The sequence below is a fragment of the Pan paniscus genome, chromosome 22 (assembly GCF_029289425.2).
Source record: "Pan paniscus chromosome 22, NHGRI_mPanPan1-v2.0_pri, whole genome shotgun sequence".
NCBI lineage: Eukaryota > Metazoa > Chordata > Mammalia > Primates > Hominidae > Pan > Pan paniscus.
This window is the reverse complement of record NC_073271.2, coordinates 11,107,281-11,133,235: the sequence shown is the minus strand read 5'-3', so window position 1 is coordinate 11,133,235 and position 25,955 is coordinate 11,107,281. Positions and strand designations below refer to the sequence as shown.

At 37.6% G+C, this 25,955-nt stretch overlaps 1 protein-coding gene across 2 annotated transcripts in view; it reads left to right on the top strand.

Annotated features, from left to right (window-relative positions):
- The window catches only part of SAMSN1 (SAM domain, SH3 domain and nuclear localization signals 1), a 170,790-nt gene that overhangs the window by 16,715 nt on the left and 128,120 nt on the right, over positions 1 to 25,955 (top strand). The window contains exon 4 of one of the 2 annotated variants that reach the window (XM_024927031.5): positions 24,167 to 24,207. In XM_024927031.5, the coding sequence (XP_024782799.4) occupies positions 24,167 to 24,207 (41 nt within the window). Of the gene's footprint in view, positions 1 to 24,153; positions 24,645 to 25,955 lie in introns of those variants that run through there. The other variant, XM_055105188.1, reaches the window with a different exon arrangement.

Sequence of the window (25,955 nt, the reverse complement as noted above, 5' to 3'; positions counted from 1 at the left end):
TTTGGCTTCCCTTATGAAATATATTATTTATTCATACTTACTAGGAATTTCACCCTTTGGATATCACTGCTTTGAACATAGTGGGAGTTCCATAGATGAACATAAGATCATCAATATTCTCAAAGGAGATGATCCAGTGTAGTTCATATGTACAATTATGGGGTAGAGGCATTGAACAGAAAGAGGTTTATTTGGGGGTTTTAAATGAAGAATATCATACATCATCATAAATGTCTAGTTTGTATTTTAATTGCAGTTTTAGGAAGGTTGATAACGGATAGCTCGTCCAAAGAGAAACCAATTTAAGATATGGGACATTATTAAATGTTTAAAAGAGAAATAATAAGTGATCCACTTGCAGTATATTAGGAAAGGCATAAAGTGTTGGAGGACAACTGCCAAAAACTAGCGGGAGTGAACAAGCATGCGGCTAAGTGAATGCGCTGAAAAACAACTAGCATATTAGCCTAAGGACTGATCATTCCGTAATGTTATTTTAAATGTAGCCTGTAACTGCTTGATTCTGTATCTATTTTAATATCTCCTTATGTCTGAAGCTCACAAAGTATTTGAATTAGAAAAAGAGTGAGAATGCTATGGTTTGAATGTCTCTCCTAAAGTTCATGTGTTGGAAATTTAATCCCCGGTGCAATCATATTGACAGGTGGGACTTTTAAGAAGAGATTAGTGGATCATGAAAGCTCTAATCTTACAAATGGATTAATGTCGTTATCATGAGAGTGAGTTTGTAATCAAGAGTGGGTTTGTTATAAAAGCCAAATTTGGCCCTCTCTTGTTTTCTTTGTTTTGCCCTCTTTTGCCCTTTTGCTTTCTGCCATGGAGTGACACAAGAAGAAGGTCCTCACGAGATGTGGCCCCTCTGTCTTGGACTTCTCAGCTTCCAGAACTGTGAGCCAGTAAATTCCTGTTTGCTATAAATTACCCAGTCTCAGGTATTCTGTTACAGCAACACAAAACAGATTAAGGCAGAGAACATAAAATGTTTGTATCTCTGCCAATTTGGGGCTAACTGGATCAAGCCTGAATTATCTGACTTGCTGTCTATATTGACGGAAGTAAGCAAATAATTGTCAATTTTCCACTTCATTTTGTATCTCATAAATTAACAGAAAACTTGAGCCTTTTTAAAAATGTGCTTAAATGTGGGTCAAAGGCATTGTTCCTATTATTCATATCTTTTGCATAGTGGTCATTCAATAAATATTTGTAAGCTAAATAAATGGATCAGTGAAGGTTCATTACTCAAGCTAAAGAAAGTCTTAATAATAATGGAGAGCCAATGATGCAGCGGATAAAATTGTCAGCTTTGGATGTGAGCAGTTGTGGATTCTCTTTCTAGCTCTGTCACTTAGAAGCTATATGACCTTGGAAAGTTGCTGAAAGTCTTGCAGTCTCCATTTCCTTACACTGTAGAACGAGGTGAATAATGTTCTGTATAAATTTGCCAAATTCAACTGTGGAAAACAGAATCTACTCTTGCTACTAGAAGCAGGCAGGATTTAGCATAGAAGTTAGAGAACCCTCAGAAGGGCTGATTTTCACTCTAGAGTAGGGACTGAAAATCATAGCCTTAGGCAGCCCGTAATTGTATCTTGCACGAGCTAAAAATGGCTTTTATATTTTTTAAAGTATATTTAAAAACAGAAACAAAAATAAAGGAGACAATAGAATGCAATAGAAACTGTGTCTCACAAACCTAAAATATTTCTATCTGATTTTCACAGAAAAAGTTTGCTAACCCCTGCTCTAGAGCTACACTGTACAACCACAGGTGGCAATTGAGTACTTGAAAAGTGACTAGTCCAAATGCAGATGGACAATAAATGTAAAATATATAATATGTTTTAAAGACTTCATATAAAAAATGAGTAAAACATAGGTTATTAATAATTTTGTAATGATGATTTGATGAAGTGATAATATTTGATATATTTTAGGTATAAAGGAAATTTTGCTCATTTCCTTTAACATGGCTACTGGATGTGGCCTCCACTTTCACATCCCACTTTCCAAATTTCACATGGATGCGTATAATCTGCCAAGTCTAAATCATATCTGCTATCCAAGCTTTGCGGGAATGTATATAATGTGGTTTTTAGTCTTCTGGATTTTGCAAAGAGAAAGACACACCAGAAGGTAGGTGGGGGAATGTTAGGGGGAAGTCTACTATGTCCACCACTCTCCCCTCCCAGGATCTTTAAACCTTATCATAATTGGTGGCACTACACTCAAACCAAAACACACACACACACAAACAGTGCCATCTCACCACTGGAACTCCTTTGCAGTGTACGTGAAGGATGGCTGGCTTTCAGAAGGTGGCTCTCTTTTGTCTGTAGAGAATATAATTTGTGTTAAGCCGGCCCCAGGCACAGCTTTATGGTAACATTTAAAATGAGTTGGATATAACAACCCCTCTGCAATACTTGGGTCCTGTAAACTGTTAATAGATTAAGACCTTTTTTTTTTTTTCAGTTAAGATACAGACTGATGACCAAAAAAAGCAAGATGATTCAATCACATTATTTTAGAGAATAAATCACAAGGGAGTTGATACACAAAATCTTTGCTGCAACTTCTGGCAGTCATTCTCAATAGCAGCTGAATTGAAGGATTACCTGAAGACAAACAGATACCCAAACCCCATCTTGGACCTATTACATTGCTAAAAGACAATTACAGCAGTCCTGTCCATTAGAAATATAACGTGACTCACATTTTGGTTATTCTAGTTGTCAAAATAAACTGTTTTAAAAAGAGAGACAGGTTAAATTAATTTTAATAATCTATTGAATTAAGCCAATATAGCTAAAGTATTATCATTTCAACATGTAATCAGTATAAAATTAATGAGATTTTTGTATGCTTGTTTCTAAACTAACACTTTTAAATCTGATGTGTATTTTATAGTTAAGAGCACATTTCAGTTCGATGCTGAAACTTCAATGGTTAAAGTGCAATCAGTCCCAGCGAAAAAAATCTCACCTTTGGTTTTAAATTAAAATTAAAATTAAATTAAATTAAAATTCACTTCCTAAGTTGTATTAGCCACATATTAAGCACTCAATAGCCACTTGAGACTACGGATGGCTGCCATATTGGACAAGGTAGGATTGAAGGGCTTGAAATTGCTGATGGCGCAGAGGCATAAAAGTAACCAGATAATATCAATTCTCCTCTTCACTTAGGGAAGTATAGATGTTAAAGTATAAAAATGTTTGATGATAGGCAATTAGTTATAAACTTTTTGAAAGAGCACAGATGTTAAAGTATAACAATACTTGATAATAAACAGTTATACACTTTTTTTTGTTTGTTTTTTTGAGACGGAATCTCGCTCTGTCGCCCAGGCTGGAGTGCAGTGGCAGGATCTTGGCTCACTGCAAGCTCCACCCCCAGGGTTCAAGCAATTCCACCCCCAACCCCGCCACCGCCTCAGCCTCCCGAGTAGTTGGGACTACAGGTGCGTGCCACCATGCCCAGCTAATTTTTTGTATTTTAATAGAGACAGGGTTTCACCATGTTGGCCAGGATGGTCTCAATCTCCTGATCTTGTGACCTCGTGATCCTCCTGCCTCGGCCTCTTAAAGTGCTGATATTACAAGCTTGAGCCACCACACCTGGCCAGTTATACCCTTAGAGATAAAATTATAGGAAACACATTCATTTACCAATGAGGAAGATGAGATTAGTGACTTGACTGCAGTGACAGATGGAGTCTAGGCTGGAGTTCTGGATCCCAATAGTAGTCCTGTTTTTTGGTCTCTCTGCCACAAGTGTGTGCGGTGGCAGTGGGGTGGGGAGTTATGTGCATGCACGTGTACACAAGAGTGAGAGAGATTAAGAGGGGTTGATTAGAAGAGTGTCTTTTTGGGAGATGAGAAGTGAGGAAGAGGGAACGATGGTAGGAAAAATAACCCAACCTTATAATACATGTGCTAAATATATTCTGATATCTAGAGAACACAGTGAAAAGAACTTGAGATGGGTGAATAGACTTACATTTTATTTCTGCTCTCAGACTGGGAACTGTGTCTTTGGGAATGTGATTGAATTTCTCTGACCCCAAGTTTTCTGAGCAATAGAATATGGATAAAAATTTATGTCTCTTGCAGAAATCCAAAACACTGCATGTTCTCACTCATAGGTGGGAATTAAACAATGAGAACACTTGGACACAGGGCAGGGAACATCACACACCGGGGCCTGTTGTGGGGTGGGGGACTGGGGGAGGGATAGCATTAGGAGAAATACCTAATGTAAATGATGAGCTGATGGGTGCAGCAAACCAACATGGCACATGTATACAACGTTGTGCACATGTACCCTAGAACTTAAAGTATAATAATAATAATAATAATAATAATAATAATAATAATAATAAATTCTGTCTCTTGGTTTGCAGCGAGCATCAAATGTTGTAACCTTCTTTAAGCACCTGGCATGGTGCATGTTAATGATCATTGCCTTTCCTTCTGCAAACCACCACACCCGGGCAGAGTAATCTTTTAATTTAGTATCCTTGATTAAATGACTTTAAGTCAAACTCTCACTTAATCTTGGATTTTATTTTAAAATAACTGCTTAAAATAATTTGCAATCAATGCTTCTTATCTAAAAGTATTGATTTTTACTGGACAAGAAGAAGCAACAGGATTTACTGTTGATGCGCATTAGAAAACCCAAGATTTTAATCTCCACAAATTGCCTCAAACACCTAGGTATAGTGCAGTGTTTGACAATTCAGCCTTAGATTTCCCACCAAATGTAGACAGCTGTAAACAAGAACATCTATTATAGTGGTATTTTTTCACCTACTAATTCATATTTCAGGGTTTTCTTTTCCTTTTAAATTTTTTTCACTTTAAGTTCTGGGATACATGTGCAGGACATGCAGGGTTGTTACATAGGTATATGTGCGTCATGGTGTTTTGCTACACCTATCAACACATCATCTAAGTTTTAAGCCCCGCATAGATTAGGTGTTTGTCCTAATGCTATCCCTCCCCTCGTCACTGCCCCCTAACAGTCCCTGGTGTGTGTTGTTCCCCTCCCCGTGTCCATGTGTTCTCATTGTTCAACTCCCACTTAATAGTGAGAACATGTGATGTTTGGTCTTCTGTTCCTGTGTTAGTTTGCTGAGGATAATGACTTCCACCTTCACCCATGTCCCTGCAAAGGACATGATCTCATTCCTCTTTATGGCCGCATAGTATTTCATGGTGTATATGTACCACATTTTCTTTTCCAGTCTATCATTGATGGACATTTAGGTTGGTTCCATGTCTTTTCTATTGTGAATAGTGCTGTAATAAACATAAGTGTGCATGTATCTTTATAACAGAATGATTTATATTCCTTTGGGTATATACCCAGTAATGGGATATATGGATCAAATTGTATTTCTGGGTCAAATGGTATTTCTGGTTCCAGATCCTTGAGGTATCACCACACTGTCTTCCACAGTGGATGAACTAATTCACATTCCCACTAACAGTGTAAAAGACTTTCTATTTCTCCACATCCTCGCCAGCATCTGTTTTTTCTTGACTTTTTAATAATCACCATCTGACTGGTGTAAGATGGTATCTCATTGTGGTTTTGATTTGCATTTCTCTAATGATCAGTGATGTTGAGGTTTTCTTCATGTTTGTTGGCTGCATAAATGTCTTCTTTTGAGAAGTATCTGTTCATCTCCTTTGTCTACTTTTTGATGGGGCTGTTTATTTTTTTTCTTGGAAATTTGTTTAAGTTCCTTGTAAATTCTGGATACTAGACCTTTGTCACATGGTAGATTGCAAAAATTTTCTCCCATTCTGTAGATTGCCTGTTCATTCTGATGATAGTTTCTTTTTCTGTGCAGAAGCTCTTTAGTTTAATTAGATCTCATTTGTCAGTTTTAGCTTTTGTTGCAATTGCTTTTGGTGATTTCATCATAAAATCTTTGCCTGTGCCTATGTCCTGAATGGTATTGCCTACGTTTTCTTCTAGGGTTTTTTTTAGAGTTTTGGGTTTTAAATTTAAGTCTTTAATCCATCAAGTTAATTTTTGTATAAGGTGTAAGGAAGGGGTCCAGTTTCAGTTTTCTGCATATGGCTAGCCAGTTTTCCCAGCACCATTTGTAAAATAGGGATAATGATAATAATAAAATTAAATATTTTAAAAATCAAGTTTAATTTTTTATAGACTTACTCATCAGCATTTTGTACTGATAAAAAGCACTGGAAAAATCCATTAAATTATTCCCAGCTACTAGATGTTAATGAGAAAGTAATATAGCAGATTCAAGCATAGTTTTAAAGACAAACAATATGATATGTGTCCAACAGTTGGTTAGAGCTCAGCACTAATGAGGCCAAGGTCAGGGGTTAATCCCCTCATGGCTAGTTAGTTTTGTTCTATTTCATAGCCAAAGGCAGCATCCATGACCTCAGATAGCTGACTTGGATATGCACGCTATTGATCATTAGGGAGTCTCGGCTGAAGGATAGAGGGCACCAGCACAAAACCATTGCCCATTATGGGAAGAACAACTGAAGGGTAGAACTACCCTGCTCCATTTGTCCATGAAGATTTTCCTTTACTATAATCATATTAGGCCACCAGGCATAATTCTCCACTTTCAACTTGGGATAACTTATCAGACAATAGTAAGAGCATTAAAATTGAAAACTGAGTTCTCCTCCTGGCTTGGTTCCTAAACAGAACTTGATTAAGTCATTACCCAATCCAGAACCCAGTTTTTACCTCTATAAACTAACAGAGTTAGACCAGATGTTTTTTAAGGCCCCATGCTGCACTAAAATGGCTCCATAAATACATTTAAGACTTTTTTGGAGTGGAGCGTTGTCCAACATTAAACTCTATTACTTTCCTTTTGGTAGTGCAGAAGGCAAAATTTTAAAAGGACCTCAGTGAACACCACTGTATTAATCAGGGTTCTCTAGAGAAACAGAACTAATAGGGTGTGCATAGTGTCTGTGTGTGTGTGTGTGTGTGTGTGTGGAGAGAGAGAGAGCAACATCTAGACTGGTGTTTCACTAAATATCTGGGTACTGTGGCCTAGCCATGTTGACACATAAAATAAATTAACCATAACATCTGACTTTTGGTATTCATGTCCTTGTGTAATCTTCATCCTTGCATGTTACTTGATTCCAATAGAGTAGGGCAAAGGTGACAGGAAGTCACTTTTGTGATTAGGGTACAAAAGACGGGCTAGCAGACTGCCTTTGTTGCCTTCTTGTTTTGCGCACTATAATGAAGCCAGATTCCACGTGGAAGAGACCTGCATGATAAGGAACTAGGAAAGGCATTCAGTCTATAGCCAGCAATAAAGTAAGGCCTCCAGCCCAACAGCCTTCAGGAAATTGAATGCTGCCAACAATCACTGAGTAAAATTAAAGGAGAATCCTTTCCCTAGCTGAACCTTCAGATGAAACCTTAAACCTTTGGGCCCACAATTGATTACAATCCTGTGAGTGACCATGGAACAGAGAACCCATCTAAGTCAGGCCCATATTCTTAACCCACAGAAACTCTGAGATAATAAACATGTATTTTTTAAGCCATTAAATTTGGAAGTAATTTGTTGCACAATTTACTGTTGCACAATAAATAACTAATACACAATTATTTGTATTACAATATTATTTGTATTACAATTATACAAATAATTATACAAATACAATTATGCAAATGCAATTATTTGTATTACAATTATACAAATAATACACAATTATTTGTATAAATTTGTGCACAATTTATTGTTGCACAATACATAACTAATACGGGAACTAAAATTAATGTGACAAGATAGTGATCAGGGTTATTTGCAGATATACAAATGAATGCTAGTCAATTTAAGCAGAAAGGAATATACTACAGGTTATAGAGAGCCCAGAATTATTGGGAACTCAAAACACATACTCTAAGCTTGCAGGGATTACACCGAGAAGGCACAGTATAAACCAGCCACCAAAGATTGCTGCTGCTTCTATCACAGTTAGGAAGTGGCCAAATCAAGCAGCTACTACCACACACAATGGCTGGATCCAGAACCACTCTCTCCACTGAAGTTTGTGACATTAAAAATAGATGCACACACTTTGCTGTTTCCCTATGTTAGTCAGGTTTTGTATCAGTGTCTTAAGTTAGCATCTGTGATAGACGTGACCTAAACAGCATATCTTATTCTAGTAGCAAGAGAAGTTAGATGAGTTTTTTTCCTTCCCTTCCTTCCTTCCTTCTTCCTACTTCTCTTTTTTCTTCTCTTCCTCTTCTTATTCCTTCTTCTACACATTGATTTTCAGATCAATGAAAGACAGATGTCCACTTCAGCAAGAAAATATATATTCAAAATATCTAGAGAGTAACATAAGTAATGGTGATTAAATTCTGATTTATAAGTATCAAGCCTAACATCTGTAAGAATCCCCAGAAGGAATTCCTAAAAATAATGCAATACAGTAATTAGAAGCACAAAATTGGGGGGAGAAAGTCAAACAAACATTATAAAAATCCCATCTTGGGTGGGGCATGGTGGCTCACGCCTGTAATCCCAGCACTTTGGGAGGTGGAGGTGGGCAGATAATGAAGTCAGGAGTTTGAGACCAGTCTGGCCAATATGGTGAACCCCGTCTCTATTAAAAATACAAAAAATTGCCGGGTGTGGTGGTGGGCACCTGTAATCCCAGCTACTCAGAAGGCTGAGGCAGGAGAATCGCTTGAACCAGAAAGCCTGGGTGATGGAGCAAGACTCTCTTTCAAAGAATAAAACAAACAAACAAACAAATCCCACCTTGGACAAGTTCTTTAAACTCTTTAAGCCCTTGTTTCTTCTCCTATAAAATGAGAAAACTGTTTGTTACCTCTTAATTATCAGGTGAGAATAAAAAGTGACAATGTATTTTATACTATTAGCAGGAAGTCTGGGACAAGGTAAATGATCAATAGCAGGTGTTAACTCTAAGTACATAACTGTGGTTCGTAGTTTAATGGTACAAGTCCCATGGAGAACATGAGATTTAAGCTTAGCTTAAAAAGGAAGAACTAGAGTTAAAAATGATGAAAGAGAGGTGTTTAAGATGTCACTACACAGTGTCCCAGAACCTTTCACAAAAGGTCTTAAAAAACCACTTAGAGTCTAGTGTCTTATAAATGGGTAAATGGACACATTGAAAGGTGACATGTCATCTTAGAATAGGTGAGTAATGGAGAAGTCAAAGTAGGTGACTCCCAAGTTGGTATTCTAACCACTTAACTGCATTTCTTACTTGACTTAAACTATTAAAATTGAGAGTTTTTTGTTCTGTCTTATATTATCATCAACATTGACATAGCTATTAATAACATAGACACTAAAGGAAGAAAATGAGATTAACAATGGCATCCATCAGCTAGGTCTTCATCAAACTATGGACAAGAGGAGTCAATGTCAAAACAGTGCACGTAATCCTTTCCTTGACTTTGAGATTGTGTAATGACTCATAACAAGCCAATATGTAAAACACAGATTACGTTGACTAAAAAGACTGCACTTTTCTTTCATTTTTATTGTTGCCTCTTATATCTATGATTACATACAGCTGTTCTTCTGCCACCAATTCACATATGAACGCCTTTTGGTAGTTTTAATTGGTTTCCTCCCGTAAATAGAGACTTATGTTAAAATAAAATGAAATCAATAGATGAAGGTTAATTGTGCTCTGTTCTTTTTTTTATTTCCTAGGCTTACGGGAGAACTACTAATTGAATCTGATGAAAGCCATGGTTATCTCTTTAATCATCTCTTAAAAAAAAAGCTGTAAAGCAAAAAAGCCCATTCCTACTTTAATTTTCTCTTAAAAGCATTTGTCATCACTACTGACATTGGACCGAACTACTATAGATCAGGAAGCATGGATTGTTTCTACAGAAAGGGATTTTAAAGTTCCTGTTCATCAGCCTTCATTTTATACATGGACACCTGATTGAGCTGTGGGTGGGTTCCTGGGTCTTGTCCAGTTTAGTAGCAGCCCTGGGAGAGCAAGCCAGGTTCTGGGGTACCAGTTCAGTGCTTTTCCATTGCAAAGATGGAACTTGACATTTTTACCCATCGGATTTCCTATCACATTTTTTTGCAAGTTTGCTTGGCTTGCTCTTGTTTCATTTGTGGCTATGAAGATTAAAGAAGATAATAAGTGGCAGAAAACATGGCACTTAATAAACATTAGTTGTTCTTTCCCTTTCTAAAACCTTGTGTAAATATAATTTTATAAATCACATTTAAGGACACTTAAGAGACCTCTGTTTTAAGACATCTGGAAGGGAATCTTTTTGCAAAGGAGGAATCTTTTATAATGCAAATAACCATCCCCTAGGTAACCTGTTTTGCCATCCTGGATATTTATAGTGCTCTGAGAAGAGTTTGTTGCTTTAGGATTGATATCTCTCTTCGCACACTAGTAGACAAATGGCAAAGTTCGTGCAATTTACCAGCCCTCTTCCTGATGGATTATGGCCCCGTGCATTCTCCAGGCGCTATAAGCTACAGGACCTGCCCTGCGATGAGAGGCTGTGTGTGGATGCTGTACACCACCCTCTTAGAGAAAGCAGAATTCACTAGCTGTATGGGGTTGTTTCTTGAAGACAGGAGCTGGACAGGCTGGCAAGCAAGCCTTACTTTTCCCATCAGAAAGAGCTGATTGTAGCTTTTCCTTCTTCATTTTATTCTCACAGGAGGATAAAATCTGTTTTCCCTGAGAACCATAACATTATTACAGTAATATGCTGAGGGGGCTCTCTAATGCACAGACTGTCATCTAAATTCATTGGTTCCTGAAGTGTCTGCTTTTAATTAACTGTGCTGTCATAAATTGCTGGGCATTCTTTGATGATGATGATGGCAGCTACAAAATAATTAATACCTTTAAAACACATCAGTGTGCTGTTTACACACTTGTCTTCAAATAGTACTAAATTATTAGTATTAGGGCTTGAAGAAGGGTGTTCTTTCTGAGTTATTTAGTAGTGACATGTGGTATTACATTTCTCTGCATTTTTGTAGCTAATCTCCCTTCTGGCTAATAGTGCTTCTTTGTGAAATTTCTGACCTAGATGATCAGTAGATTTTGTATCTATGCCGTCAAGCATAGAAGTAGTATCAGGTAGTAGTGAAGACACCACGCACAAAACCCTAGTTTTATCACTTACTAGTTGTATGAGCTTAGGCAAGAATGTTGACTGCTCTGTGCCTCTGTTTACCCATCTATAAATTTACCTATAAATTGAGGTTAATTGTAACAGTATCAACCCTACAGATTGTTGTGAGGATTAAATTAATTACTACACAAAAAGCATTTAGAACTATGCTTGATACTGTATGTATTCCACCGTTATTATTCTGCAAATGTGTAAAATCAAGAAATCACAAAAAGGATAGGATTTTATCCTTGTCATTCTTAGTAACTTGCTTTTTAACTGACTGGGCTCTGACATTTACCAACATTCCCCTTTGCCAAAGTGATCTCATTCATAACTTGGGAGACTTTTCTGTCACTGGAATTTTTCCATTCATTTGCAATCAGGTATGGAGGAAGGCAGTAGGACTTTTTCACATTTGTGATGACTTGTTACCAGTCACATAAATCTTCACGTTTTGAGAATACAGTTGGTAGCTCAATATATATTTTTTCATCTCTCTGATTGCCTTAGATACACTGAAAAATTAGTCTATGAACTTTTTCTTTTTTTAATTTTAAAATTGTTTTATTTTATTATTTCATATTTTAGTTGACACAATAATTGTACATATTTGGGGAGTATACAGTGGTATTTCAATATATATCATGTATAGTGATCAGATCAGAGTAAGTAGTACGTCCATCATCTCAAATATCATTTCTTTGGGTTGGTAACACTCAACATCCTTATTTTAGCTATTTGAAACTATAATATATTATTGTTAATCATCCTATAGTTCTATGGAACACTAGAAGGTATTCTTTCTATCCAGCATAATTTGTAACCTTTAATGAAATGATTTTAATCTCCTATCCCATTGATTGGATGCTGTTGTGTTTCATCGTGTATATTTGTCTTTGTTTTAATTGATATTTTTAAGTCTGATTGCAGAAATTTCTTTCTATTCCTATAAAAATAATTTCAGCTCCTGGTACCATCCTGTCTATTGCTGGACTAGAGCAAACTTTGTCTCACTTTTTGGGTGAGAATATTCAACATGGAAGGAGAAATGGTGCTCCCCAGACAAGGGAGAATTCTCAGGAACACAAACCCCTTTTCTGTATCACATTTCCTAGAATCACTTATCCTCGTAGTTAACTCCCAAAATGCTTCCTTTAGCCTTAAGAAGATAATATGAAATAGCTTTCTATTAATTATGCCCTGATAAGCTCTCAGCATCATTTTACTTTTTTTTTGTTTTTGATTTGATGTTAGTGTATCCTCATATTTGTTAAAAATTTTAGTTCAATTTAGTACATTTATTGAGCATTCATGCTGTGCATGACAATGCTCACTGCTACTAGGGGGATCTCTTTCCTCACAAAACCCTGTTGATATTGGCCATGGGCCTCCAGACAATTTGTAGAACCACCTTTCAAAGTACAAGTATGTGTGAGAATAGTCTTCCTAACAGCCTTCAATTCTAGATCAGTTTGGAGTCAGATCAAGCCACACTCTGAGTGCTTCCATCTTGAGCATATCTAAATCGAGGCAAGGATGGAGAGTATTCAGAGAACAAGAGAGTCCTTTTGTTTTCCAGGAGTCTATGAGGAAGTAAAATTTGGTGAAAAGTTTTGGAAGACTAAATGTTTATATGACTTTTATTGGGGTATATGCATTTATGCACCTAACATTAGCTCCAAGTCTTATCAAGTTCTCCTGGTGTTTATATTGCTTTTTTTTTTCATTATACTTTAAGTTCTAGGGTACATGTGCACAATGTGCAGGTTTGTTACATATGTATACATGTGCCATATTGGTGTGCTGCACCCATTAACTCATCATTTACATTAGGTATATCTCCTAATGCTATCCCTTCCCCCTACCCCCACCCCATGACCGGCCCCAGTGTGTGATGTTCCTCACCCTGTGTCCATGTGTTCTCATTGTTCAATTCCCACCTATGAGTGAGAACATGCAGTGTTTGGTTTTTTCTCTTTGTGATAGTTTGCTGAGAATGATGGTTTCCAGCTTCATTCATGTCCCTACAAAGGACATGAACTCATCATTTTTTATGGCTGCATAGTATTCCATGGTGTATATGTGCCATATTTTCTTAATCCAGTCTATCATTGATGGACATTTGGGTTGGTTCCAAGTCTTTGCTATTGTGAATAGTGCCACAATAAACATACGTGTGCATGTGTCTTTATAGCAGCATGATTTATAATCCTTTGGGTATATACCCAGTAATGGGATGGCTGGCTCAAATGGAATTTCTAGTTCTAGATCCCTGAGGAATCGCCACACTGTCTTCCACAATGGTTGAACTAGTTTACAGTCCCACCAACAGTGTAAAAGTGTTCCTATTTCTCCACATCCTCTCCAGCCCCTGTTGTTTCCTGACTTTTTAATGATCACCATTCTAACTGGTGTGAGATGGTATCTCATTGTGGTTTTGATTTGCATTTCTCTGATGGCCAGTGATGAGCATCTTTTCATGTGTTTTTTGGCTGCATAAATGTCTTCTTTTGAGAAGTGTCTGTTCATATCCTTTGTTCACTTTTTGATGGGGTTGTTTGTTTCTTTCTTGTAAGTTTGTTTGGGTTCTTTGTAGATTCTGGATATTAGCCCTTTGTCAGATGAGTAGATTGCAAAAATTTTCTCCCATTCTATAGGTTGCCTGTTCACTCTGATGGTAGTTTCTTTTGCTGTGCAAAAGCTCTTTAGTTTAATTAGATCCCACTTGTCAATTTTGGCTTTTGTTGCCATTGCTTTTGGTATTTTAGACATGAAGTCCTTGCCCATGCCTATGTCCTGAATGGTAATGCCTAGGTTTTCTTCTAGGGTTTTTATGGTTTTATGTCTGACATGTAAGTCTTTAATCCATCTTGAAGTAATTTTTGTATAAGGTGTAAAGAAGGGATCCAGTTTCAACTTTCTACATATGACTAGCCAGTATTCCCAGCACCATTTATTAAATAGGGAATCCTCTCCCCATTGCTTGTTTTTGTCAGGTTTGTCAAAGATCAGTTGATTGTAGATGTGTGTTATTATTTCAGAGGTCTCAGTTCTGTTCCATTGGTCTATATCTCTGTTTTGGTACCAGTAGCATGCTGTTTTGGTTACTGTAGCCTTGTAGTATAGTTTGAAGTCAGGTAGCGTGATGCCTCCAGCTTTGTTCTTTTGGCTTAGGATTGTCCTGGCAATGCAGGCTCTTGTTTGGTTCCATATGAACTTTAAAGTAGTTTTGTCCAATTCTGTGAAGAAAGTCATTGGTAGCTTGATGGGGATGGCATTGAATCTGTAAATTACTTTGGGCAGTGTGGCCATTTTCACAATACTGATTCTTCCTATCCATGAGCATGGAATTATCTTCCACTTGTTTATGTCCTCTTTTATCTCATTGAGCAGTGGTTTGTAGTTCTCCTTGAAGAGGTCTTTCACATCCCTGGTAAGTTGGATTCCTAGGTATTTTGTTCTCTTTGAAGCAATTGTGAATGGGAGTTCACTCATGATTTGGCTCTCTGTTTGTCTGTTATTAGTGTATAAGAATGCTTGTGATTTTTGTACATTGATTTTGTATCCTGAGACTTTGCTGAAGTTGCTTATCAGCTTAAGGAGATTTAGGGCTGAGACTATGGGGCTTTCTAAATATACAATCATGTCATCTGCAAACAGGGACAATTTGACTTCCTCTTTTCCTAATTGAATACCATGTATTTCTTTCTCCTGCTTGATTGCCCTGGCCAGAACTTCCAATGCTATGTTGAATAGGAGTGGTGAAAGAGGGCATCCCTGTCTTGTGCCAGTTTTCAAAGGGAATGCTTCCAGTTTTTGCCCATTCAGTGTGATATTGGCTGTGGGTTTGTCATAGATAGCTCTTATTATTTTGAGATACGTCCCATCAATACCTAATTTATTGAGAGTTTTTAGCATGAAGGGCGGTTGAATTTTGTCAAAGGCCTTTTCTGCATCTATTGAGATAATCATGTGGTTTTTGTCGTTGGTTCTGTTTATATGCTGGATTATGTTTATTGACTCATGTATGTTGAACCAGCCTTGCATCCCAGGGATGAAGCCCACTTGATCATGGTGGATAAGCTTTTTGATGGGCTAGTGGATTCGGTTTGCCACTATTTTATTGAGGATTTTTACATCGATGTTCATCAAGGATATTGGCCTAAAATTCTCTTTTTTGGTTGTGTCTCTTCCCGGCTTTGGTATCAGGATGATGCTGGCCTCATAAAATGAGTTAGGGAGGATTCCCTCTTTTTCTATTGATTGGAATAGTTTCAGAAGGAATGGTACCAGCTCCTCCTTTTACCTCTGTTAGTATTTGGCTGTGAATCCATCTGGTCCTGGACTTTTTTTGGTTGGTAGGCTATTAATTATGGCCTCAATTTCAGAGCCTGTGATTGGTCTATTCAGGGATTCACATTCTTCCTGGTTTAGTCTTGGGAGGGTGTATGTGTCCAGGAATTTATCCATTTCTTCTAGATTTTGTAGTTTATTTGCATAGAGGTGTTTATAGTATTCTCTGATGGTAGTTTGTATTACTGTGGGATTGGTGATGATATCCCCTTTATCATTTCTTATTGTGTCTATTTTATTCTTCTCTCTTTTCTTCTTTATTAGTCTTGCTACCAGTCTATCAATTTTGTTGATCTTTTCAAAAAAACAGCTCCTGCATTCATTGATTTTTTGAAGGGTTTTTTGTGTCTCTATCTCCTTCAGTTCTGCTCTGATCTTAGTTATTTCTTGCCTTCTGCTAGCTTTTGAATGTGTTTGCTCTTGATTCTCTAGTTCTTTTAATTGTGGTGTTAGGGTGTTGATTTTAGATCTTCCCTGCTTTCTCTTGTGAGCATTTAGTGCTATAAATTTCCCTCTATACATTTCTTTAAATGTGTCCCAGAGATTCTGGTATGTTGTGTCTTTGTTCTCATTGGTTTCAAAGAACATCTTTCTTTCTGCCTTCATTTCGTTATGTACCCAGTAGTTATTCAAGAGCAGATTGTTCAGTTTCCATGTAGTTGAGCAGTTTTGAGTGAGTTTCTTAATCCTGAGTTCTAGTTTGATTGCTCTGTGGTCTGAGAGACAGTTTGTTATAATTTCTTTTCTTTTACATTTGCTGAGGAGTGCTTTACTTCTAACTATGTGGTCAATTTTGGAATAGGTGTGGTGTGGTGCTGAAAAGAATGTATATTCTGTTGATTTGGGGTGGAGAGTTCTGTAGATGTCTATTAGGTCCGCTTGGTGCAGAGCTGCGTTCAATTCCTGGATATCCTTGTGAACTTTCCATCTTGTTGATCTGTCTAATGTTGACAGTGAGGTGTTAAAGTCTCCCATTATTATTGTGTGGGAGTCTAAGTCTCCTTGTAGGTCTCTAAGGACTTGCTTTATGAATCTGGGTGCTTCTGTATTGGGTCCATATATATTTAGGATAGTTAGTTCTTCTTGTTGAATTGATCCCTTTACTATTATGTAATGGTCTTCTTTGTCTCTTTCGATCTTTGTTGGCTTAAAGTCTGTTTTATCAGAGACTAGGATTGCAACACCTGCCTTTTTTTGTTTTCCATTTTCTTGGTAGATCTTCTTCCATCCCTTTATTTTGAGCCTATGTGTGTCTCTGCACATGAGATGGGTCTCCTGAATACAGCTCACTGACGCTGATGGGTCTTGACTCTTTATCCAATTTGCCAGTCTGTGTCTTTTAATTGGCGCATTTAACCCATTTACATTTAAGGTTAATATTGTTATGTGTGAATTTGATCCTGTCATTATGATGTTAGCTGGTTATTTTTCTCATTAGCTGATGCAGTTTCTTCCTAGCATTGATGGTCTTTACAATTTGTCATGTTTTTGCAGTGGCTGGTACTGGTTGTTCCTTTCCATGTTTAGTGCTTCCTTAGGAGTTCTTGTAGGGCAGGCCTGGTGGTGACAAATTCTCTCAGCATTTGCTTGTCTGTAAAGGATTTTATTTCTCCTTCACTTATAAAGCTTGGTTTGACTGGATATGAAATTCTGGGTTGAAAATTCTTTTCTTTAAGAATGTTGAATATTGGCCCCCACTCTCTTCTGGCTTGTGGAGTTTCTGCTGAGAGGTCTGCTGTTAGTCAGATGGGCTTCCCTTTGTGGGTAACCTGACTTTTCTCTCTGGCTGCCCTTAACATTTTTTCCTTCATTTCAACTTTGGTGAATCTGACAATTATGTGTCTTGGAGTTGCTCTTCTCGAGGAGTATCTTTGTGGCATTCTCTGTATTTCCTGAATTTGAATGTTGGCCTGCCTTGCTAGGTTGGGGAAGTTCTCCTTGATAATATCCTGCAGAGTGTTTTCCAACTTGGTTCCATTCTCCCCGTCACTTTCAGGTACACCAATCAGATGTAGATTTGGTCTTTTCACATAGTCCCATAATTCTTAGAGGCTGTTCATTTCTTTTTACTCTTTTTTGTCTAAACTTCTCTTCTCGTTTCATTTCATTCATTTGATCTTCAGTCACTGATATCCTTTCTTCCCGTTGATTGAATTGGCTACTGAAACTTGTGGATTCGTCACGTAGTTCTTGTACCATGGTTTTCAGCTCCATCAGGTCATTTAAGGACTTCTCTACACTGGTTATTCTAGTTAGCCATTCGTCTAATCTTTTCCCAAGGTTTTTAGCTTCTTTGCAATGGGTTCAAACTTCCTCCTTTAGCTCGGAGAAGTTTGATCATCTGAAGCCTTCTTCTCTCAACTTGTCAAAGTCATTCTCCATCCAGCTTTGTTCCATTGCTGGCGAGGAGCTGCATTCCTTTCGAGGAGGAGAGGCACTCTGGTTTTAGAATTTTCAGCTTTTCTGCTGTTTTTTTCCCCATCTTTGTGGTTTTATCTACCTTTGGTCTTTGATAATGGTGATGTACAGATGGGGTTTTGTTGTGGATGTCCTTTCTGTTTGTTAGTTTTCCTTCTAGCAATCAGGACCCTCACCTGCAGGTATGTTGGTGTTTGCTGGAGGTCCACTCCAGACCCTGTTTGCCTGAGTATTAGCAGCAGAGGCTGCAGAACAGAGAACATTGCTGAACAGCAAATGTTGCTGCCTGATCTTTCCTCTGGAAGCTTCATCTCAGAGGGGTACCCAGCCATGTGGGGTGTCAGTCTGCCTGTACTGGGGTGTGCCTCCTAGTTAGGCTACTCGAGGGTCAGGGACCCCCTTGAGGGGGCAGTCTGTCCGTTCTCAGATCTCTAACTCCATGCTGGGAGAACCACTACTCTCTTCAAAGCTGTCAGACAGGGACATTTAAGTCTGCAGAGGTTTCTGCTGCCTTTTGTTTGGCTATGCCCTGCTGCCAGAGGTGGAGTCTACAGAGGCAGGCAGGCCTCTTTGAGCTGCGGTGGGCTCCACCCAGTTGGAGCTTCCCAGCCACTTTGTTTATCTACTCAAGCCTCAGCAATGTTGGGTGCCCCTCCCCCAGCCTCTCTGCCACCTTGCAGTTCGATCTCAGACTGCTGTGCTAGCAATGAGTGAGGCTCCATGGGCATGAGATCCTCTGAGCCAGGTGTGGGATATAATCTCCTGGAGTGCCGTTTGCTAAGACTGTTGGAAAAGTGCAGTATTAGGGTGGGAGTGACCCGATTTTCCAGGTGCCATCTGTCACAGCTTCCCTTGGCTAGGAAAGAGGATTCCCTGGTCCCTTGTGCTTCCCAGGTGAGGCGATGCCTCGTCCTGCTTCGGCTCACACTCAGTGGGCTGCACCCACTGTCTGACAAGCCCCTTTGAGATGAACCCAGTACCTCAGATGGAAATGCAGAAATCACCCGTCTTCTGTGTCACTCATGCTGGGAGCTGTAGACTGGAGCTGTTCCTATTCGGCCATCTTGGAACCACCCTGTCTATTACCTTTGAAGTTTCATAATCATCCTCTTTGCTACATGTCTACTGGAATTTTAAAAATGAACTGTCATGTCTTCTTTGAAAATCTGTAGGAAATTTGTTGAAACATAGGAAGCCAAGAAATATCCAGAAACATACTTATTCAGTTTGCGTGTGGCATTTTTGGAATCACTGTATTTTAATATTAATATAACCATTTTAGTTACACAAGTGAACAATCTTCATTTTTGCAAGAGAATGAATTAAACAAAATAGAAATTGAATTAGCTTATTTTAATAGGAATTTATATGTGTGTTATACATATTTACGTATGTGTTTGTACCCATGTTCAATTCACTTCAAAATCCGAATTCTATGTAACTATTAATAAACAATGTATCTAATAAGAAATGTCATCTATATGTATCTCCAGTGTGTTTGACATCATGTAAGGATTTTATATAGGTTAACTCATTTAATCTTTAAAGCTAAAAAAATGGAATTCAATAGGATTCTGAGATCAACAGTCACTGGTGATAGATAATTGAAAGAAAGACTACTTGCAATTCTTTTTTGCATCTAAAACAATGAGGGGTACATGAAATGCTACCTTAAAATATCACACATTGGCATACTGAATGTATTAGATCATGTTCACACTGCTATAAAGAAATACCCAGAACTGGGCAATCTATAAAGGAAAGAGGTTTAATGGACTCATAGTCAAACCGCTGTGAGGGAGGCCTCAGGAAACTTACAGTCATGACAGAAGGGGAAGTAGGCAGAACGTACCTTCTTCACATGGTGGCAGGAGAGAGTAGGAGGAACTGTTAGCCACTTATGAAACCATCACATCTCGTAAGAACTCACTCAGTATCACGAGAACAGCATAGGGAAAAGCACCCCCATGACCCAATTCCCTCCAAGTTCCTCCCTCAACACCTAGGGATTACAATTCAAGACGAGATTTGGGTGGGGACACAAAGCCTAACCATATCATTGACTATCTTGAAGTGAAGGAAATTAAGAAAACAGCAGAAGCAGGAAGATATCTCTGACTTTCTCTTGCCCCTTCTCTCCTAAAGTGGACCATAGAAACTGAAATTTCCATTGCCCCTTTCTCCCCTGAAACAGGCCATAGAATTATAATTCCCCCTCTCTCCTTCTACCCTGAAGCAGGCCATAAAATCTAAGAAGATCACTCTCTGAATTACTCTCCCCTTCTCCTCCTCTGAAGGCTCTCAAATGACAGGTATTCTGCTCTATACTCAGAGAAAAGGGATGTCACACAGAGACGCCAAGAAGAAGCTGAACAAACAGGCCTTTCTAAATTCCCTCCAGTTTATTACCATCAGATCATACCTTTTGTCTTCCAATCATATTTCTACACGGCAATTAAAAAAAATACACTTTTCTCTGAGTTTTAGGGACTTCATTTCTGAAGGTTTATGCCACATAAAACTTTTAATAAATAAGTGTGTATTATTTTATCTTGCTAATCTCTCTTTTGTTATAGGAATATCAGCCATGAACTTTGTGATAGGTGAGGAAATAAATCTTTTCTCCCCTACAACAGTGTCTGGTACATAGTAGATGTTCAATAAGTGTTTGTTGAATAAAATGTGAATGTAGAAATGAATGACTTGTGCAATTCCAAAAAAAATACATTAGAAATGTTTTAAATCCACCAGTATTTAGTTAAGGTAAAGCACTATATGCTTGATCCTAAATGAGTCCATTTATCATTTTGAGCCTCAATTTTTTCATTTTCAAGTCAAAGTTTGCATCAGCTCTACAGTCCTAAAAATTCACCATGGGATTTACATCATCAATTGCTGCCAATCAGTTTTCTCTGGTACAGAATCATCTTTCCCATTTCCATTAGCTAGGCAACAACAACTCCTGACATATTTACATTTTTCCTTTTGACTTTGTAATTTGAAAGTGAGGTTTACAAAGCAATAAAGCAAGAAACAGGCACATATTAGGCTGAATCCCAAAGGATAGTCATCTGTAACCTCTGCATGAGAATAGAAATATATTTGATATCTACAATTTATCTGTTCTTTTAAGGTACATCTTCTCTTTCTATTTTTTAAAACTTTGACCTAATTTTATATACGGAAGTGCTTTGCTCTTAGAGTCTACCCTCATTTACCTTAAAAATAACATAGCTTGGAAATGTTTCTTAGTTTCTGTTGGTTCATTTGTAACAATTTTTCTACATTTCATTTTTTATTTTCTAACAATTGCTAGGGAGAAAAATAAAATTAAGCCACACATTCCCTAGTGAATGGAAGGTAAGAAGAATGATTACTGCCTAACTTAGGGGATACTGAATTGAAGGCTAACAGGAGTAAGTTTTACCCAGCATTCATGGCAAATGTCAAATTAAAGGACTAGACATTTTTTCACTGAAATAACTCTCCAAAGTGGTATCTTTCTTTTGGAATTCAGAGTAGAACACACACACACACACACACACACATACACAGCTGTGGTTCTAAAAATAAAAGTGTATGTAGTCTTTCTTTGACTTGCCCCTCTAGGAATAAAGTACCCAGGGTGTGAACTCCAATATACGTGACAGTCTGCTTATGTAAGCAGCAGTCAGAATTGAAAGCCATTTACATTTTCCACAGCTGCTTTGAGTCTGGTATAAGCAGTACTAAAAATTGCTTAACCAGTTCAGTAGTAATCTACAACTAGGCAACACCGAGGGAATAGACCTATTATTCTAATTAAGTAGATGTTGGCCTGTTTAAGTAATCCCTCTTCCTCATATAATCACACTCCAGACCCACATTTAATGTGCCTGACTCTCCCTACCCTTGTAGGAAGCAGGTTGCCTAAGGAGAAATACATTAACTCTTTCATCTTAATAGAGATTAAAAAGAAGTTTCAGCTCAATTTTTTGCCCAAAATATTCATTACAAGAAAGTCTTTTAACAAAGTTTCCCAAACCTAAACTGATTCATCATGAGGAAAAATTGGATGACCCCAATTCCAGTAAAACCAGAAAAAAGTGGGTAGTCCCTAGAGAATATTGTGACAACATACATAGTAAAAGTAACCAATCTCTATTTGTGGTCTTAGGAAATTACTTTAATCTCAGTCCAGATGTCTCCAAACTTCAAACCGGAAGCTAATTATGTTCCTTTCACCACAATCAGCTGTTACAAGTGTTTAAGCTTCGTGTGGGTCCCATACCTAATTGTATTAACAAAAGCTTCACCCAGGTGATACAGGAGACTATGTTTGCATAATACATCTTCTTTCCAAATTCAAACTCTCTTGCTCGATTGCATATAAATTTTGTGAGCCATCTGGAATTAATCTCTTTGATAGCAAAGGCAGAGGAATCCTGATATAAGAAGTTGGTTCCAAAATACTGTGACTTGAATAATTAAAAATTAAAAGGTATCGAATGTTTCCCATATTCCTTATTGCAAATCTTGTCTATTTTCACAAAAGGTAGACTATTTTGAAGACAGCAACATTCATAATCCCAAGAGATTTACCTAAACCCATACGACAAACTAATGAGACTCAGGGTGATGGATTTTGACTATTGAGACATATTTGGTCCCGATTGCATAGACTGTGGAACATGGAGCTTGCTTGTTCTTTCCTAGTTAGTTCCAAATACACATAACAGAAAAACACTACTATAAAGATGGATGGCCATCCTCTTTCCTCATGATTGTCACAAAGCTTGTTAAATGTGAGTGGCTACTGATTGTGGGGCAAGGAACACAATTAGCTTCTAATCTGAGGTTTGGAAAGATCTGGCCCAAGACCTAAACAATTTCAGAAAAAGACCTTGAATAGAGATTGCATACTTTTAGGGCACAGGATGACAAAGCATAGAGAATGGAAGGAGTGGTCCATCTGACCACTAACTCCTCAAAGGCCTGCTGATATCCTCACTCACATTAGGGTTTAATTCATGCTTCCCACATCCTTACTTACAACCCCCATCCACCACCTCTTCCCTACAAGCAATGTCCTATGGGTCATGCACAAGTATTTCAAACTTGGTAATATGTGCTCCTCGAGTTCAGGGACTGACTGTTTCAGTGTGTGGGGTTTTAGTAACGTTCTGCTCAACCACTAGGAAAATAAAAAATTCAAATTGTCCTCTGCAGTTAAAAATCTTGATACAAACAAAATAAAGATTAGATAAATGGCCGCTTCAATCACTATCTTGGGGAAAGGTTATCCTGGATTTCACTGTGCTCAGGCTGTTACTATTAACGACCTGAATAATAGAATCAAACTTCCTTTTTCTGGTTTCCATTCACCTTTCCTTTTAGCCTTAGCATTTGTGTTTTTTCCCCCTCAAAAGTGGAATATTCGTTGCAATTTTCTTTAGTACGTAAATTCCTACCATGCCAAACAAATGAACCTCTCCAGAACACAATCGGTTGCCTTTCATGTAGATATTCTGTAAATGTTTTTTAAATGGAGGAGTAGGTGAATAATAAATACAGAATCTGAAGCGCTTTTAAAGGTGTCTAGGGCAGTTTAAGCTGTTTCAAGGATGGTGAAAAATGTGACAAATTCTTTCCCCAAAAGTGTAAGGGATTTTACACAATGGTCACTTGATCTGAAGAAAAAGGTCAGATGAATCACAGATATATTTCAACACCCTGAGGGTATTGTGATAGGCTACTTTCCATTTTTCTCAAATGAAGGCACTCTATGATACAACTAACACACCCAGGTATGTGTCTCTCTCCTTGGTTTTGGTGGATTGATGGAGGGACAGAAGGTTTAGATAATGAGGATTTAATTGGATGTTTTAATTTAAAAGACCTGTTGTTTTTTTTAAAACTGGCAAGGGCTTAAAATAAGATATAAGCCCTCGTTAATAAAGGAAATATCCTACCTTTCTCAAAGTTACAAAGACAAAAGGAAAAAAAAAGTTAAAATGTGAGCCAAACTTCTGTGACACATTACTAAAATACAACGGGGGACATATCAGTCTTTTTCACTAGGGAAAAGGCAAAAGGAACTACATTTGGATTATACTAGAAAATGAATGAATTCTCTTTCAGATCTCTTGATATAGTTTTGTCTTATTTTATGTTATTTATTTTATTTTATTCATTTTATTTTATTTTACAGGGAGTTTCTAATTTGGGGAATGCAAAACCAAAAAAGAGAAAGTAAGTCAAATTTACTTGGTAAACTTCATGTTCCCTTAGTTCTGTAATGTTGAATGTGAATTTTTAGTGGACCTCGTGCCAAAGTACTTTTTTTTTTTCTTTTTTTGCAGCTGTCATGTACAAATCTAGATGTGGATTGCTTTGCTATCATTTCTCTGTTTATGCTGATGCATGGGAAAGCTGTGTTGTGACATCCCAGTAGACAGGGATGTGCAAATTAAATTTTCAGAAGAAACATGTGTCTAAACCAGGCCTAGATTAAAGTGGGAGCCTCCATAAAAACATATTTCTATCAGTGACCTATAAATCTTCTGAAGTATTTTTCTAATCCACATAAAAATGTGTTTGCAAAGAGTTTCAGGTTATTTAGGTCAGGCCTGGCTTTACATTCAGCACATCCAGCTGCCAGAGGACATGACATACACATGTTGCATAAGGTAATGGGATTTTAATTGATAAGCACGAACTACACATGGGCAGGAAGCCGGTTTATGGGGAAACTTTCAGATTGGTTGCCGAGGATACAGAAGAATGGCTTCCTTGCACCCTGGATTGGTCTGAGGCCAATTGTAAATTATGTGATGTTCTCTCTGGGTGTCCTCTTTCTCAAAAGCTCTTGTGCTTTTTCATATTCTTTCCTTTTTTTTTTTCTTTTTTATTCCCCCTGCTCAAAGCTTTCTCCCACTTAAAAATATAAAACACATCCATAGTAAGTAGGTAATTGGGTGATTAACAGCTTAGGGACCTGTCAGGCTGGTGTAGTTGTATTTTAGTTACAATTAACTATTTAAACTACAACACTGGCATTTGAAGCACGAGGTGGAGTAAAGAAGGGGCTTTGGCTGGGCCTTTCTCAGTCTTATCGCCATGTATGTGAGGCTGTTTTTCTGACCATGAATAAGAAATTCACTAATTCCAAGGAACGTACTTAAACAAAATAGTAGCCGTTTGCTTATGATTGATGCTTCCGCAGAATATAGGCTACCAAAACATAGATGACAGAAGGAGGATTGAATTAAAGGGAAAGTGTCTGATGATGACCAATTTACAATTTTTCAAACATAAACCAGATCAGTTAAGGTGGGCCTCAGATTTCAAGCAATTAAAATAAAATTGAAGACTCCTTTGAGTTCCTTATTTTTTTTTTGCCTACCACTCTCCTGATGGAAATGATGTCTCATGTTGTTATACACCTACATCACTTTACAGTATTATAAACAGCTTTATTTGTTTGGAATTCTTGCTATATGCCAAGAGATGTCCTAAGCATTTTGCATTAAAAAATTAAAAACAAACAAAAGATTAAGAAAAAGGAAACCTTATATATGCATGTTTTTGCTTACAATTTTGAGCTTAAAAAGGGTCACCTTCGTTTTAATTTAATGACTATCAAGAATATGTATCTGTGCTGCCGAAGCGAGCACATGACTATCAAGAATATGAATAGTGGGAAACACTTAAGCTATAACAGTTAGTGATGAGATATGTGTGTTTACCCACACACATGAATTGATTAGCAGTCAAGTCAGCATAGTCCTATCCTCTGTTTCTGTTTCAAAACATTTTATTACGGAAATTTTCAATCATACATGGGGAAGAGTTAATGATAAACTCATATCACCAAACTTAAACAAGGATCAACCTGTAGTCAATTTTATTTCTACCCATTCTACTCCCTCAACTCCATCCCCACTGTTTTTGTATTAATAAAGCAGATGCCAGACACATAATTTCATGCTTCAGTGTAT